The 15,909-nt window shown below is 44.2% G+C and overlaps 1 protein-coding gene across 1 annotated transcript in view; it reads right to left on the bottom strand.

Moving 5' to 3' along the window:
* Positions 1 to 743: 743 nt before the first annotated feature.
* Positions 744 to 15,909, bottom strand: part of emilin1 (elastin microfibril interfacer 1) — a 33,017-nt gene continuing 17,851 nt past the window's right edge. The window contains exons 6-13 of the mRNA XM_011487152.3: positions 14,031 to 14,927; positions 13,231 to 13,564; positions 11,386 to 11,616; positions 11,057 to 11,305; positions 10,060 to 10,242; positions 6,980 to 7,087; positions 5,647 to 5,781; positions 744 to 4,081 (exon numbers count right to left, since the gene is read on the bottom strand). Of these exons, the coding sequence (XP_011485454.1) occupies positions 3,759 to 4,081; positions 5,647 to 5,781; positions 6,980 to 7,087; positions 10,060 to 10,242; positions 11,057 to 11,305; positions 11,386 to 11,616; positions 13,231 to 13,564; positions 14,031 to 14,927 (2,460 nt within the window). The 3' untranslated portion in view covers positions 744 to 3,758. The remainder of the gene's footprint in view (positions 4,082 to 5,646; positions 5,782 to 6,979; positions 7,088 to 10,059; positions 10,243 to 11,056; positions 11,306 to 11,385; positions 11,617 to 13,230; positions 13,565 to 14,030; positions 14,928 to 15,909) is intronic.

Below are 15,909 nucleotides of genomic sequence, written 5' to 3'. Positions count from 1 at the left end.
GCTTTAGAGAAATGCAAACGGTCGATTACTTTAAACTGTATGAGTAGAAGATGTGCACTTATAGAACTTGATCCCTTTCAAAGCGTATCCACAAACTGATAGGGATTTCTATTCCAATGTCATCTGCCCATGCAACCTTACTATGAGCAGTTGTTGGTGGCCTATAAAAACATCTGACAAAAAATGTAATCAAAATTTTAGATTTCCACGCTTTAATCAAAACTTTGTAAAATTCAGGTTGTGTTGGAAGTTGTTAAAAATGAGTTATAGATTGTTTCACAAAGTGTCTGATTTGCAAATACCTGAAAAAATGACCCGGTGGGAGAGAAAACTTTTTGCAGTTGGGTAAAGGATGCAAAATGATTGTCGATGTAGAGATCCTTAATGGATGAGAGGCCCTTTTTATCCCAACGCATGGTCTGACAGACCTGGTTGAAAAGCTGGATTCAGGCAAATGGGAGCGTGGATAGGTAAGACCGGCAGACTGAGAATGGAATTTAACCCTTGTGCTATCCTAGGCATTTTAACGTTGGGAGTGGGGTCATTTAGACCCACTAGACAGTGCTCTGAACCTTTTTCTTCAATGATTTGTGATATTCACTGGTGTCCATGGATTACATGAAATTTTTCGAAATTTGTCATGGTAGAAATAACATGTCAATGTTAGAGTGGGGTCATCTAAGATAGCACAAGGGTTACAGGGAGTTGTGCTACTAAACATGAAGACAACAGAGAGTCAGGGACACAGTAACAGAGTACTTTGGTATTTTATTTAGATACAAATCCTGAAGAGGTTTTTCAAGCAGTTTCTGGTTTGCAGACTTTGTCTCTTCCCTCCTTGACCATCACATTCATGGACACAACAAAAAAGAGGCTGCTGCCAGACTGACAGCATCCAAAGACCAACATTAGATTCACGGCTCACTCATGACATGGAAGTAAACAAAACTCAGCAGTTAAAGGTCTGCATGTTTGCTGTTTGTCATTGTCAGTGGAGAATGCCTCATCGTTTTTACAAGTGAAGCTATAATGTCCATCTCTGACACCAAAGTCTTGAAGGAAAGTGATAGAACAGACCCTGAAGAATCCTCTGACTGTGTGACGTCTTCATGGAGTCAGAAATGACATCTGCTCTGCTTCCAGCAGTATTCAGACACATCTACGGTACAGGATGTTTGCTCTTACAGTGATGTTTTCCTCACTTTTACTCAGATTGGTCGTCTAAAGCTTTCTCCCAGGACTGATGGGATTGGTTAGAAGAAAACTGGCCCTGTTCTCTGACAAGAATCACAGTTTGAACATAGATGGGGCTGAATAAAGTGGTTCTCATTGGTGATGTCAAATCACAGCAGTCATACAGAAGACCTCACAGCATCTTAAGTTCAGTTGACTCAAACATGGAGCACAGAGACTGTTCTGAGCCTCCTACATTTAGCTAAAATCACTAAAGTGTTTCCTCATCAGAATTCCCGCTGTGCCCTATGCAGACAGAAAAACAGGCAGGCAGACTTTCTGAAAAGGTCATCTGCAATCAGACATTTAGCTCAATACACAGAAGAAGCTGCAGGGGGTGGGGGATTGGAGAAGAACTTAAGCTTTGCCCTTGTGAAGTTCAAAGTCATTCTTCAATCTTCAAGCTGAAAGCTGAAGCTCGGTTGGAAGCCACTTTCAGCTTTTTCTAGAGATGCCCTTCATGAGCAGTGGGGTAGTTGTAGTTTCCTGTTCATATTTTGGAGGCTGGTGAGCAGCAGACACTGGCTGTGAGCTCCTCCTCATTCTGCTGTGTCATGCATTGAAAGCAGAAAGCTCTTACGTTAAAGATGCAGCTGAACTGAAAATAACCTCTAGAAAGATGAGAAGAGAAAGGGAGAAGCAGAGGAAGAAGTGTCTCTGCAACAGCCTGAATACAGACTTTCAGCTTTCTGTGATAGTCTAATTTTCTGTCAGTAGAGGACGCCAAAAAACGAACAATGGTTTTAGACTTTAGCAATGTGACAAAGAGTCAAACATTAAAGGGGAGATTACTTTACTGCAATACCACAGGCTGTGCATTCAGGAGGAGCTGAAGGATCAACTGGACTTTGTTGGGTCAGAACATCTGGACCGTGGTGGGTCTGGATTAACTTGGGTCAGATGGAGGAGATGTTGAATTTGAAGGATCCCAGAGGAACATTCAGCTTCTGTAAGGCACAGCAGCAGGTTCTGAAATTCTTTCCGGCTCAGTTTACATCTACATGGATGAGAACCTTCATCGACAGGAAGTCCCCTCCTCGATGACAGATTACCTGCTGAGGATCGAGTGTTTCTGAGCAGAAAAACGAAAGTCAATCTGTTCACAGAAGAATTGCACAACTGACACAAGACAGGTAGCTGTCAGTCCACCTGGACAAGCCCCCCTATGCACGTCAGCAGATAAAATGGCAGTGTTAGGCATAGTGGTTTAGTAACAATGGAGTAAGTTTCAAAGACGTGATATAACCACAAAAAACAAGTTAGGAGTTACATATAGAAAACAAATCCAGCTTCAGCTTTGGGTGTCCTTCAGAGCCCGGAGAGCATACGAGGGACGAGTGGAAAGCATTGACTGTAAAGAGAACTGGACTGAGTGTGTGACGTCATCCGTAGAAAACACTTTACTTACAGTCCCAACCGAATAAAGTTCAGTCAGTTGGCATTTTTCCACGATACGGATGTCACCGTGTTGGAACCAGACGTCCTCAGTAAGCCGTGATTGGTCCATGTTGCTCTGAGTCTAGGTTTCTATGGCAACCATACTCTCAAATTAGAAGTGAGCATATTAAAAGGCCACACCCCTTCCACTGAAAGCAGGCTAGGGAGAATTTGTCAATAAAACACTGAACATTCAACACAAGGCCACCCACTGTTACTGAGGCATCTGATTGGTCAGTTTACAATTTGAATAACAGAAAAAATATCATGAAAAAAAGAGGATTACTGTATCAAGAAAAAGTTAATAACAGGTATCAGAGCCAGAATGGTTATTGTGATTAATAGAATGACAGTAATAGATGTCTATTTCTCTATAGAAGTCTATGTGATTTTGGCTATTTGGGACCAGCAGGTATGCCAGGGGGGAGGGGTCACTCAGTCCAGTTCTCATATACAGTCAATAGTGGAAACACTCTGGGGGGGGGGGGGGGGGGTATGCATGTCTGACTTAGGGATATCTGAGAAGTGCTGTGTGTTGGTCAGAAGCAGCTCCAAACCCAAGCTGATCTGAGGAAGACCCCCCACGCCCCTGACCTGTGACCATGCTCAGGTTCCTCTTCATCATTGCATCAACAGACTTCTGAACGAAAAGTCAAGCTTCTATGGCACATTGCAGGCTGCAACACGTGCAGGTAAATCCCTTCACATCCGGATTTCATTTTTAGTCTAAAAAGTAAGATCTATGCAGCGCCATCTTCTGGACAAATGACATATGGTTAGATTTAATCTTTGAAGTGCTGGTGTCCAATTATCAATAAATTACTAGAATGTGTGTTTAAGAGGAATTGCACAGCCTCTAGAGGGCGCTGGGTGAGTAAGAACTATTGCAAACCTCTAAAGCAGAAGCAACATCTTTTCCTCTTTCAGGGAATGTTTGATTCCGGATCATGCAACCACATCTGATCAGCTGACTGAAATGAGTGCAGTCTGACAGTAAATCTGGTTTCAGGGCTAAAATCTGCTGAGGAAAGTGTCACTGGCTCCAGTGGCTTAGTCTTGAATTTTAAGTGGTTGTCGGTATCTCAGGCTCACATGTGTTCATACAGCAGCGTCCCGCTGAAGATGGTGAAGGGCTCTACAGAGTGTGCCAGTTTGCCCATCACCAAATCCACGCACACCGTATCCCGAGTCTGCAGGGGCAAGATGATGCTGAAAACAGCCAGGGAGCCAGGTGGGATGTTGGTTTCAGCTACTGGGTTGTTCTCCAGGCCTTCAGGCTGATACCCTCCAGAGTCCACCCGGGTCACGCCATAGTTGGACTTGGAAAGGACTGCCTCAATCTTTTCATTCTTGTGACCCATTAGCACGGCACTGAAAAAGTAACGTCCGTCCACGGGAGCAGTGAACACACCTGATGGAGACAAGGCACAAGAGGGTCAAGCAACAATCGCTCAGACACAAAATGACAAATTATGGACGAGGAGATGGATGAAGGAGTGGATGAATGGATGGATGGATGGATGGAAGAATGAATGAATGGATGGAGGAATGAATGGATGAATGGAGGAATGAGTGAATGAATGGAGGAATGAGTGAATGGATGAAGGGATGAATGGATGGAGGAATGAATGGATGAATGGAGGAATGAGTGAATGAATGGAGGAATGAGTGAATGGATGAAGGGATGAATGGATGGATGGATGGATGGATGGAGAAATGGATGGAGGAATGAATGAATGAATGGATGGATGGAGGAATGAATGGATGGGGGAATGAATGGATGGGGGAATGAATGAATGGATTGATGGAGGAAGGGAATTTCTACTGATTTTATGCTCACCAGCATAAATAAAAGACAACCACAAAAATAGTATGTAAAGGGTGTGCAGAGATGAGTAAAGTGACTTTATGGGACATAAGAGTAAAGACAATATAGATAAGAAATACATGAAATAAAACTATGAAAAGAACTGATATTTGCAAAGAGTGATCATAGAGCCAGAAAAAAGCAAAAGATCCATGTAAACAAATGCGTCTGTCCATGAGTCCAGTCTGTCAGCTTGGCTCCTCTTGACGTTTTCTTCCCACAACACCATACCAGAACACCACAATACCACACCATAGAGCGAGCACTAGCAAACCACAGACGGCCAGCTGCCTCAGGACGTACATCCTGGTCTGCCCCGCCAGTGAACACGTGCAGAGCTCCCAGACCAGCCCAGTTTGTCATAAAGCTGCAGGTCCTTTTAGGATATGACCTCCACCTTGATTCCCTTAGTGAACTGGCTGTCTTGGCTGTTTCTTCATACAGAAGTCCAGTACCATCTCCTTGGTCTTTGTTAAGTTAATTACAGATCGTTGTGGGACACCACACCACAAAACTTCCTGTCCATCCTGATACATCCAGCAGTGTGTCATCCAAAAAAACTTCCGGATGGGACACAGTTCAAAGTACAAAAACTAGAACGGTTTACAAAGAATTAATTAAAATAGATTTTTTTCACATGAAAAATAATTCAAACGCAATGCATTGTTGCCTTTAGTCGCCAATCTAGTGAGCATCGAAGGACACTAGAGACTTCTGGAAAATTTGTAGGAGACTATAATTTGGAATTGTAGATTCTTACAGCTCCACACAATGGTGAACACAGTATATAGTGCACCACGTAGTGAATAGTGAAGGAATTCAGACACAACCTTAATCTGTGGTAAGCTCTGTTCGTCATGCTTTCCACTCTCCACCTGAGTCATCTAACCATTCTTATTTGTTCCCCCTATGAACCATAGTGTTAAAGACTGAGAGAGTTCCTCACTCTCTGCTAGTCGCTCGTGTCTGAGCTCATAACCCATTAACACCAAGGAGTTAAGACAGCTCCTAGAACAGCTGTGATCCTCCTGGTCAGTGCACATAAACTCCCTCTTGACCCTGGATTGATGTCCTGTTTTAAGGGGGGGACGGCCTTCATCTCTGCTCACCTGTTTTGGGATCATAGAAGCCTCCTTCATTGACAAAGACTTTGTCAAAGATGATGGTTCCTGCTTTGTCCATGGGGGACGTCAGAGCAGCAGAGAACGCCAACCGTGGGTTATGAGCATCCACGCCTGGAGGGCCTGAACACACACAGAGGCAGGATGAAGACACATGCTGCAATACAGAAGAAGCCTGAGAAAAGACCAGCGCCAACCTGGCTCACCTCTTCAACCTGAGTTAAGAGGGACGTTAAACAGAAGTTTGTGAACAGATCAGTGGTGAACTCGTTAGTGTTTGTTGCAGATCAGAGAATGAAGCATTTTCATCTGTGTCTCTGCTTGATGCCTCCTATTCAAAACTTAAAAAAAAGAATTTTCAACCAATAATAATAATAATAATAATAAACTTTCTTTGTATAGCACCTTTCAAGATAGAAATCACAAAGTACTTCACAGTAAAACACAGTAAAACACAGAATATAAAAAAGAATTATGCAGACGAGCCGTGCTCTCCCCAGCCAGCTGTTGTCTCCTGAGCACGGCTCATCTGCAGCGGACTGCTCCTCTAGGGAATGGGTGTCACTCATTCTGCGAGGCATAATCTGGGAAAAATTGACAGTCCTACCTAACTTGGAATTTGGTGAAATGATCTACAAAAATTATCTTCAAAAACTCTCCTTTATAAATTGGATGTTGTTTACCACACTTGCATTGGTTTTGTCACTGCTGCTCCCTTTAATATCCATCACCGCCATTTTTATGATCTTGTCAAATGGCCTTTGCTCCACTCTGGCAGGCGGTTGTATTTGTATCATTTCATTTACAAGACTTGGACTGGTAAAACTTCATATTACCTCCTTTCCCTCCTTACCATCTTGACTAGCCACTCCTCATTCTTTTTTTCTGCCTCCTATGACTGTTAAGTTATGTGTCTTGGTCTCCTCAGCTGCCTTTAAGACATCTTTAATAGATGGGGTTTGTGATGAATGCAGATGTTTTTGAATGTTTTTATGGGTCTCTATCTGTCTTTTTACTGTAAACGGTTACTTGGTTTCTCCTGTAGACTTTTTATTGTAAATGTTGATGTATGAAGATGTTGTGTTTTATTTTTTATGTAACTTACATTACAAACCTAGGTTGTCATTGTAAATGAGAAATAGTTCTTGGATGGGCCCCCCTAAACCGAATAGGGACACTTGAACACACTTGAACATATTTCTGATTTGATATTTGAACTTATGATGAGGGAGCTACAGACAACATCCTCATATTTCACATTTCACTCAGACTGATCTTCCATATTTGTCATGTGTTCTGTATCAAGATGGGGGCGTCATACCAGGCAAACCTCGGAGGCCATTTTCTCCTTGTGGTCCTGGAAGCCCAGGGGGACCCTGTGGGCCTGGTAGTCCATTGAAGCCTCTCTCTCCAGGAGGTCCAGGTGGGCCTACAAGAAGACAAACCAAGAAAAGTTCAGAGCTGAGCTTGACCCTCTCAATGAATACCGAACGGGAGCTGAACCAAATTGGAATAAAAGCTTCCACTTTCCTTGGTCTTTTTTTATGAGTCTGTTGAGATTTGAAACAGCTGTAGTTGTTAACAGCTGATTTCCAAATACATTTATTTGAGGTGACTAGAAGTTCTGCCTCAGTCACAACTCCCCAAACAAGTGGAAACCTTTCCGTTGGCTTATATTAAGCCTGGTGTGATGTAATAAAACTGAATAATAAATATATTCAGTTTCAGTGAAAACATCTATATGAAAAAGGACTGAAGGGCTCACTTTTCCCACAATTCAATGTCAGGGGTGTTACACATGGTTTGGGTTTCAGTAGAGAAGTGTGGTATCCCTTAGCACAGGGGTCTTAGAGGCCTTAGCACCTCTTTCATCCTTGTGCTGTGGCTCTCTGTGGTTTTGTAAAATAACCACGGGCAGGAGGAAGAGAGCAGCGTGTCCGAAAGGCGTGTCTGCGGCTGTGAACGTGAACCAGAGTCTGTAATGGGATATTCTTCTAAAAAGACAATATGTTGAATGAGAAGTGAATAAAAGCCCCATCATGCAGAACCTCTCCGGGTCGTCTATCGACTAGCTGTTGCATTTTTGTGAGCAGGTCTGAACCCGGAACAGATCGGAACCAGGCGAGCTGCTCATCCCTGGAGCGGCTCTCCTGTGCTGACGACTAAAGTCAGTAAGCAGTAAACAGGAAAGATTCATAAAAATAAAAGAAAACCAAACAAAAAAAAGCTAAAGGGCTGAGTATTAAGGCCTGTTCACACCGGGCCGAATTTCGCCGGCGATTTTCGCCGACGTTTAACGCCTCGTGACTAAACAAAGGGCACCAACGAGAGTGTGCACACCGACGCGAAAAAACGCCAGGCGTTAAAGCGTCAAAAAAAAAAAAACGCCTCGGGTTCGTTTTTTTTTTTCGACGCGTCGCGTCGAAATCTACTCGACCAATGAGAACGGCGCTTTTGCTCACGTGTCTGGAGCTTCTGAAGTTACAGTAAAACACAACTTGGGGGCGCTCAAACACAAAACTGCCTTGCTGAGCACACATACCAGCGAAGAAGATAGACGCCAAGTAGCGTCTACACAGCCGCGAAGCAATAATGACGGACATTCTAAAACATCCCCGAACCAAGCACCAGTTGGAGCTACTGGTGCTTGAAATATTCATGTTTTCTTTGTATTATTCGGACAAGCGCGTAAATACTTGCTCTCTTCTTCTGAGTGAAAAGCGACTTTAAGAAGCGTAAAGTTGCGCAGCGCCACCTTGTGTACAGGAGTATTTCTGTTTTACATTAAGCGCCATCTAATGTCAGGGAATGAAATTGCATGTTCACTCCACTCATCGTCAGCGAAAATCGCCTGGGTGTGAACACAAAAAACGTGGCGAAAAACGCTGGCGAATAACGCCTGGCGAATATTCGTCCCGGTGTGTACGGGCCTTTAGGTTTAAAAGAATCTACATGTAGACATTTTCTAAGTAAAGTTCTATATGACCATCAACCTGCGTCACCGCCACACTCCCACTGGCGTGTTATCCCAAAAATGTTCCGACCCACGCAGGACAACGATGCAGAATTTAGAGAAAACTGCAGTTCCTGAAGAAAACAGTAAGTTCAATGGCACCTGGGCAGATTTGTTTGCTTTTAACAACTTTACCAGTATGATTAATATGTAATGAGGAATTAGTAAACGACCAAGTCTCAAACGTGGAGAGACATCCCAGAACAGACATGCAGCTTTTGCCCAAAAACGTCCTGATCCAGATGAGAAAAAAAGTTGCTTGTTGACAAAAATCTATTGGAGAAGCGGATTAACTGCTGGTTCATTGCCACATGTTTGCTAGTTTTCTGGCCTCTCTCCAAAAAGAAATGAACACCTCTTTATGAACTTTAAAAACAAGTGAAATGATGTCGTTCACTGGAAACACGGGGTTTTCCAAAGGCTGTTGCGGCTCCCTGTGTTTTAATTTTGTGGGAACCTGGTCCAAATGAATCTTTGAGTGGTAGAGGTTGCTGACCTCTGCCTTAGCATCTGTGCTAACACTTACCTAAACTGGTAAAATTTAAATGATTTTGTTTGAAATCTCAAATGCATCGTTTAAAGCAGGGGTGTCAAACTCATTTTCACCGAGGGCCATATCAGCACAGTGGCTGTCCTCAAAAGGCCGGAAATGACTTATACAATCAACTACATGTAATGAAAAATAAACGTAACTACGTCTTAATGTTAAACAACTAATTTATTCATTTATCATAACTTTTTAAAGTGACAATTACAGTTGCATAGAAAACATATGTTTGCTTGTTACTTTAGCATAAATCCTTTTACATTTAATTCTGTCAGGTTAGGTTATATGGACAGTGTTTAAGTCCTAATGTATTGTTGCCCAATCCGATATTTCAAGTCAGATTTTTATTTTTTATTTTAAGAAATTAAAAACTGTTATGCTCTCTGGGGCCACATAAAATGACATGGAGGGCCACATTTGGCCCCCGGGCCTTGAGTTTGACACATGTGGTTTAAAGAGACAGATCCTGGTCTTTAAGAAAAATGTTGCTATAAATCGCCTGTCCGTCCTGGGGGAGGATCCCTCTTTCATGTGGACACCCCTGAGATTTCTTCTTTTATTTGTCTCGAATCAGTTTTCTTTAAGTGTATTTCTTTACCGTGAAGCAGGGTCTAAGGGTAGGGGTGTCAGTTTAGTTTAGTCTCTTTAGTTAGTACGGTTAAGAATTTTCCTATTGAATTCTATCTATTCATGATTCTTATGATTTTTAGGTTTACTTTACAATTACCGGTACAAAGCCCATTGAGTCGACTGTTGTGATTTTGGGCTATACAAATCAAATTGAATAAATCCTGACATTTCAGAAAAGAACAAACAACAAGATGAGGAGGGAGCAGCTCACCGGTCACAGCGAACCTCCGCAGGTCCCCAAAGTTCAAGATCATGGTGGAGTTCAAGTTTTTCAGTCTGCTGTGGACATCGTCCTGGCTCTTCTGGAGGGAGTCCAGGATTCCTCCATGATGGATGACAGACTCGTTCAGACCAGAAACATAGGTCCACAGACCGGCCACATGCTGGTTGAGCCCTAAAAGCAGCAGACATCAGGGAGAGGTCGGCTCAGGACGTCCCAACACAACAGCGCACTCAAAACAGACAAGCAGACGTCTCCAAGCTTTAAGGGTGAAGAGTCCAAACAGGTCTAGAGATTTTCATCTGAAATATTCAAAATTCCTTTCCATTGATGTTTTTAGAGTTTTTAAAACATCTGCAGGCTGTGAGCCGACAGAAAATGGTCGTCCTGCAGGTTTTATAGTAGAGTGGGGGTTCGGATGTCTTTAGGTTAAACCTAATATAATAACATCAAAGTTAAAATCACTTCTACATCGGCAGACCTCATCTAGGAAATTCTTCTCTTCAGTTTCATTGGTTTGAAACTCTGCTTTCGTTTCGAAAACTGCATGCTGGTTGTGAAAATGCTCTTCATAGTGTCTCCTCTGCGCACGTCATAGCAGAAAACACAGCAGATCTTCAGCTGAAGCTTCACGCTGACAACAAGGACGGAGAAAGTTCTGGAGCTTGTGGATTGCATTGGTCATGCAGACTTTGTGAGACCACGTTGATGGTTTCTGTATTCTTCTGAGCTTTGTCTGTCAAAGGAATCTGGTTAGAAACCAGGTGACATCTGTCACACCCTCAGTGCTCAGAAACAGAAACATCTGGTCTGGGAAAATCCTGATGGAATATTCTACAGTAAAAGTGTTCACTTTTCTGATAAACTAAGTGAATCAAGCTTCATCTAATCATACATTAGTTCAGTGTGCTGCAGAAAAGGATCCAAAGGTTTGCTTTTATTGAGGAATAAAACCATTGTTTTATGGGACCGCCATAGTGAGCCATACCATCTCTAAACTTGTGGATGGAGTTGGAAACACCATCTAGTCTTCCACAGACTCCTTCCAGCTTTGACAGCCTTTTCTCCAGCATGTCCTCAGACCTCCTGCAGTCAGCAGTGTCCACCAGCAGCATCCTCTCAAACTGACGGACTCGCTGTTCCATCCTGTCCAGGTGGTCTCGGCTGTCCTCCATATGCTCCGTGAGCTCCTGCTGGATTTTGTCCAACTCTGAGATGATCTTGTCTTTGGTGTTTCCTGTGAGCGTCCAAAGGGGCAGAGAGGAGAGAGTCAGCTGGAGAAGGTGCAGTCATGAGGAGGCACCGAGCTGAGCTCACCCAGGTCTGTGATGACGCTGCCGTGTTTGTGCACCGTGTGCTCCAGGCCCTGGAGGGTGTCGTTAATGGAGCTGAAGGTGAGGATGACTTTGGACAGTTGACCCTGCAGCGTCTTCAGCTGGTTATTGTTGGCGGATCCTCCAATCACACTGTGGCCGTCCAAGGGCTTTCCTCCTTCCAGCCCGGGGTCAGGTCCGCTGCCACCACTGCTGCTGCTGCCAGAACCTCCACCTGTTGGGGTTCAGTTTGGACAGCTCATTACTGTAGTGTGTTACGACCGAAGGGGGGAAACTTTGACTGATCTCTGATCATCCTGTCAGGTAGTGACAGGATGATCAGACAGAGAGCACCACACAGGACCACCTGTAAACACAGCACAGACGCTGGAGTTTGAGTTTGATGTTTGAGCCCAAATTGTTTCTTTTATACAGTCTTTCAGTGCCAAATTCTAGAGACATGTAAAACGCTGAGACTTAATTTTTATGATCAAATGCAAAACATCTCCAGCTGCTGCTAGATGACAGAAAGCCTGTTGGAAACAAGTCAATGTCTGACCCCGAACTCTGAGTAAAGAGGTCAGCAGTGAAGGCCATGTCACACAGCCGCTACCAACATTTTGGGGATATTGCATGGAAGAAAATTGGTCATACGTGAATAACAGTTTAAAAAAAAGGTCTCTCCATGAAATTTTCATTGATGTATCATGAATGGCAGGGATGCCAGTATAGCTTAGTCAGTTTGTTAGTTCATTTTAGTATTTTCCTATTGGACTCTTAGTATTCGTGATCCTTTTGAGTTCATGTTTTACTTCGAAGCCCATCGAGACGACTGTTGTTGTGATTTTGGGCTATACAAATAAAAATTGAATTGAATGAATCTCATTAAAACCATGGAAGAAGTATACATAAGCCACGCAAAGAACACATAAACTTCATTGAATTCTTTACTTTGACATTCAGAGCACTGAGCAGAAATTCCATCGTGTCAGCCCCCTCGTCAGCACCCGCCCCCACAATGCTTTGTTTTAATTAAACATTTGAACTCCCTCGGTCCGCTCCAGTTTTAAGTCAAACCAGTTTTAAGTCAAACCAGAGATGGGTGACCACCAGTGGGAGCTGGAGAGAACCGCGAGAAGAGCCTGGCGCACGTCCAGAGTTGCATCCACACCCGCTGTACCCAGCCCCCTCTCGCGACCTGCCTTCCATGTGGAGCTGGACACCGCCTCGTGAAAGACCCACCACACGCCCGGACAAGCCGGGAGACCCCCACTCCGTATATACAGCTGAAGGGTGAAAGATCAGTTGATTTCTAGACCGATCACAGAATACGAGAGTCATGCATGGGCCATGCGTGATTATTGCGCTGTTTATATGCAATTCAGTAGTTATCCGTGCATCAACTTAGTCATTTGAACGTAATATGTGCACTGTATACGTGACATAAAAGTTATACATTGGCGGTACATTCGTGACAAGTCCATTAGACAAATGTGAACATATGTGGAACGATCATGGAAAGCCACAAATTTGTGTATGCATCTTGCAGAAATCATGCACAGTTGCGTAAAATTTACATAATAATTGCATACAAACTACGTACAATACCCGTAAACTGTGTATTCTTAACTGACCAAAAATTTTGACCAGCTCAAAACCGATTTCACATAAAGACCCATTGGCAGAGACCCTCGGCAAACATATGCGCACATCGACGATTGAGGAATGCAGCAAGATTACAAATTAAATTTCATGTTTGGAAAAGGCCCAAATTGTATGCAGTGGGTGTGTGACATGGCCTTGACTTAACAAGATCCTGGGAAAGAAGCATTATACAAACATATCTGACCTGTGAAGGGGTCCGGGCCGGCGCTGCATTGACTCATGCACTTGTGGACGTCTGTACGGATCAGAAGGATTTCATCTTGCAGCGATGAGCAGATCTGGGAGCAGCCACCTCCCTGTGAGTTCAGACTGGTCTGGATTCTCAGAATGTGGTTATGCATCCCTCTCAGAGCATCCTGGGATTGGTTCTTCATTTGCTTCAGCTCATCCTGCATCTTCACACACACCTCGCATCCTTGGCCCAGCTGCTCCACTTCCAACAGGATTCGGTTAAAGTGCTCCCCGCGCTCTCCAGTCAAAGACTTGATCATACGGACATCGTGGCTTAGATTCAAAACCTGAACATTGGTGACAAACAAACATCTGTTCTCACCATTCAAGAGATTTTTCCTGAAGACAAATTCTTTTTTTGTTTTATTGTTAGACATGCTTGAGTTTTCAGATGGAGTTCACTTCAGGTGGAGGTTTGGGCTAAACATACTACCACCCCGAGTGAAATCCCAGCCACAGCAGTGGCTTTGGACCAGAATAAACTTGCAGTGACAACCAGTTTTCAGTAAACCCCCACATATAAGGCCATCTGTAAGAGCATCTGGAGGGTTACCCCGTCACACAAGTAACCAGGTGTGGCAGCCAGGTGGCAGCCAGGTGGCAGCCAGGTGACAGCCAGGTGACAGCCAGGTGACAGCCAGGTGGCAGCCAGGTGACAGCCAGGTGACAGCCAGGTGACAGCCAGACCAAACTTTGTTTTTTTTTCTCATAAACTGAAAGTCATTGAATATCTGTGAAGCTGTCTTTATTTACCTTGTTGTGCAGAGAATCTCCCGACACTGACAGGTCTTTAAGTCTAGTGTTAAAATGTCTAATCCGATTCTCATTCCCGACGACTCTCCACTCAAGAGATTTTACTGTTGTATTTTCACTCCCCCCTCCTGTTCCATAGAATCTTCCTCCTCCTCCAGTCACATCTTCAGTTCCTCCATCTCCATCTCCTCTCCCCACTGGTGATTCTCCAGGCTTTCCTTTTTGCAGCGGTTTCTCTTCATCTCTTTTGCTATCTTCTCTTGTTCCTTCTTCAGATCCACCACAGCCACACTCCTCCAGCTTTTGGGTTATGAGCGAGGCGCTCGTCTCCAGTTTTACAAGCCTGTTGCTGTGGTTGTCCATCCTCTTCTCCATATCTGCCACTGCAAAGACTTGGATGTTGGACTGATCCAGAACAGTCCTCTTTAGGTCCCCAAGTTCCTTATGGAAATAGTTCTTTAAGTCTTTTTCTAAATGTGAAAAGCTCTGCTCAGTTCGGTGCACACTGCTGTTGAAGCGTCGCTCCAGGTCCTTCAGCTGACTGTTCAGCCCTCCTTCCAACACCACAGTCCCCTGTCCAGCTCCACCAGCTGAACCTCCACCTGTGTTGCCCGTGTTGGGACCGCTGCTGCCACTCGATGTGCTGAACTCTGTTTCAAAACGGTGGAGCAGAGTATCAAAGTCTTCAGAGGCTGCGGTGATCTTGCGTTCAACATTGCTAACCCGATTCTGGAGGTCTCTTAAGTTATCGCAGCACCCCTGCAGGTGCAGCACTTCATGCCGCAGCCGGTTGAAGTTCTGTTGATACATAGCGTCCATGACATTCAGCTTCTTCTCCAGAGATCGAATCCGCTCTCGGTCCTCCTCCTGCTGACGGCGTAGATCTTCCACTCCAGCCTGACAGAAGAGGGATCGATTTACATCAAGGCACTGACAACATCCATGCCAACACTAATGTAGAACAATAAGTACACAGAATACATACAGTACAGACCAAAGGTTTAGACCAGGGGTCGGGAACCTTTTTGGCCGAGAGAGCCATAAACGCCACATATTTTTAAATGTAATTTCGAAAGAGCCATGCAATAATGTAGTGTCCCTTCCCCACACTGAGGCACTGAGACTTAACCTCTTTTAAGGTTCTTTATTCTGGTTACTGCAGACCACAACAAACGCCGAACAATTAATTCAGCAACTCCTGAATCTCTCCCGCCGTGACGAGAGCGCTTCTCCCAACTTTATATTCCCCTGCTCCCGCTCCCGCCCTCCCATTTCCCCTATTCGGCCCATAGCTGAACCCCATTGGTCCAAATTACCTAACAACAGGCTGAGCGACAGAACTGATAGCCAATCAGATCTCTGCTTGATGCGTTCAAGAACTCTAGAACTTTTAATGCGGCCCAACAGCCAAGTTAAACTAAGTCTGCGACAATATGTTTAAAACTAAATATACAAGTGAATGTGTGCATTTGATGTAATTTCAACATTTTTAAAGTACAATAAGTCTGTGGATTCTTTTTAATAACATTGTTATGCTGTTGCTAATAAATGATGAGTATTTCTCGTGGTAGTTTTGCTGATGGTCTAGTCTGGTTGATAGGTGGTGAGTTTCTGCTTCACGCAGGCGTTGAGACTTTAAACGTGATCGTAGGTCTGACTGTTCTGTAGATGTGAGACAGACTGATCACATGCAGACGCGGAGCCAAACACACTCACACGCCGCAGTGAGTGACAGGCAGCGGGTTTTACGTTTTTACAATCCCTGCGCGAATCACCTGCTGCCCCCCCCCCCCCCACCCCCAACCCTCTGCTTTCTTCCTCACACATCCCGTCTCCGCAACTGTGCGCTCTTTCTCAGAGACGGGAGCGCGCAGTTTTA

Source organism: Oryzias latipes, chromosome 3 (genome assembly GCF_002234675.1).
Source record: "Oryzias latipes chromosome 3, ASM223467v1".
Classification (NCBI taxonomy): domain Eukaryota; kingdom Metazoa; phylum Chordata; class Actinopteri; order Beloniformes; family Adrianichthyidae; genus Oryzias; species Oryzias latipes.
The sequence above is the reverse complement of the archived record's forward strand: the minus strand, read 5'-3'. Positions and strand labels throughout refer to the sequence as shown.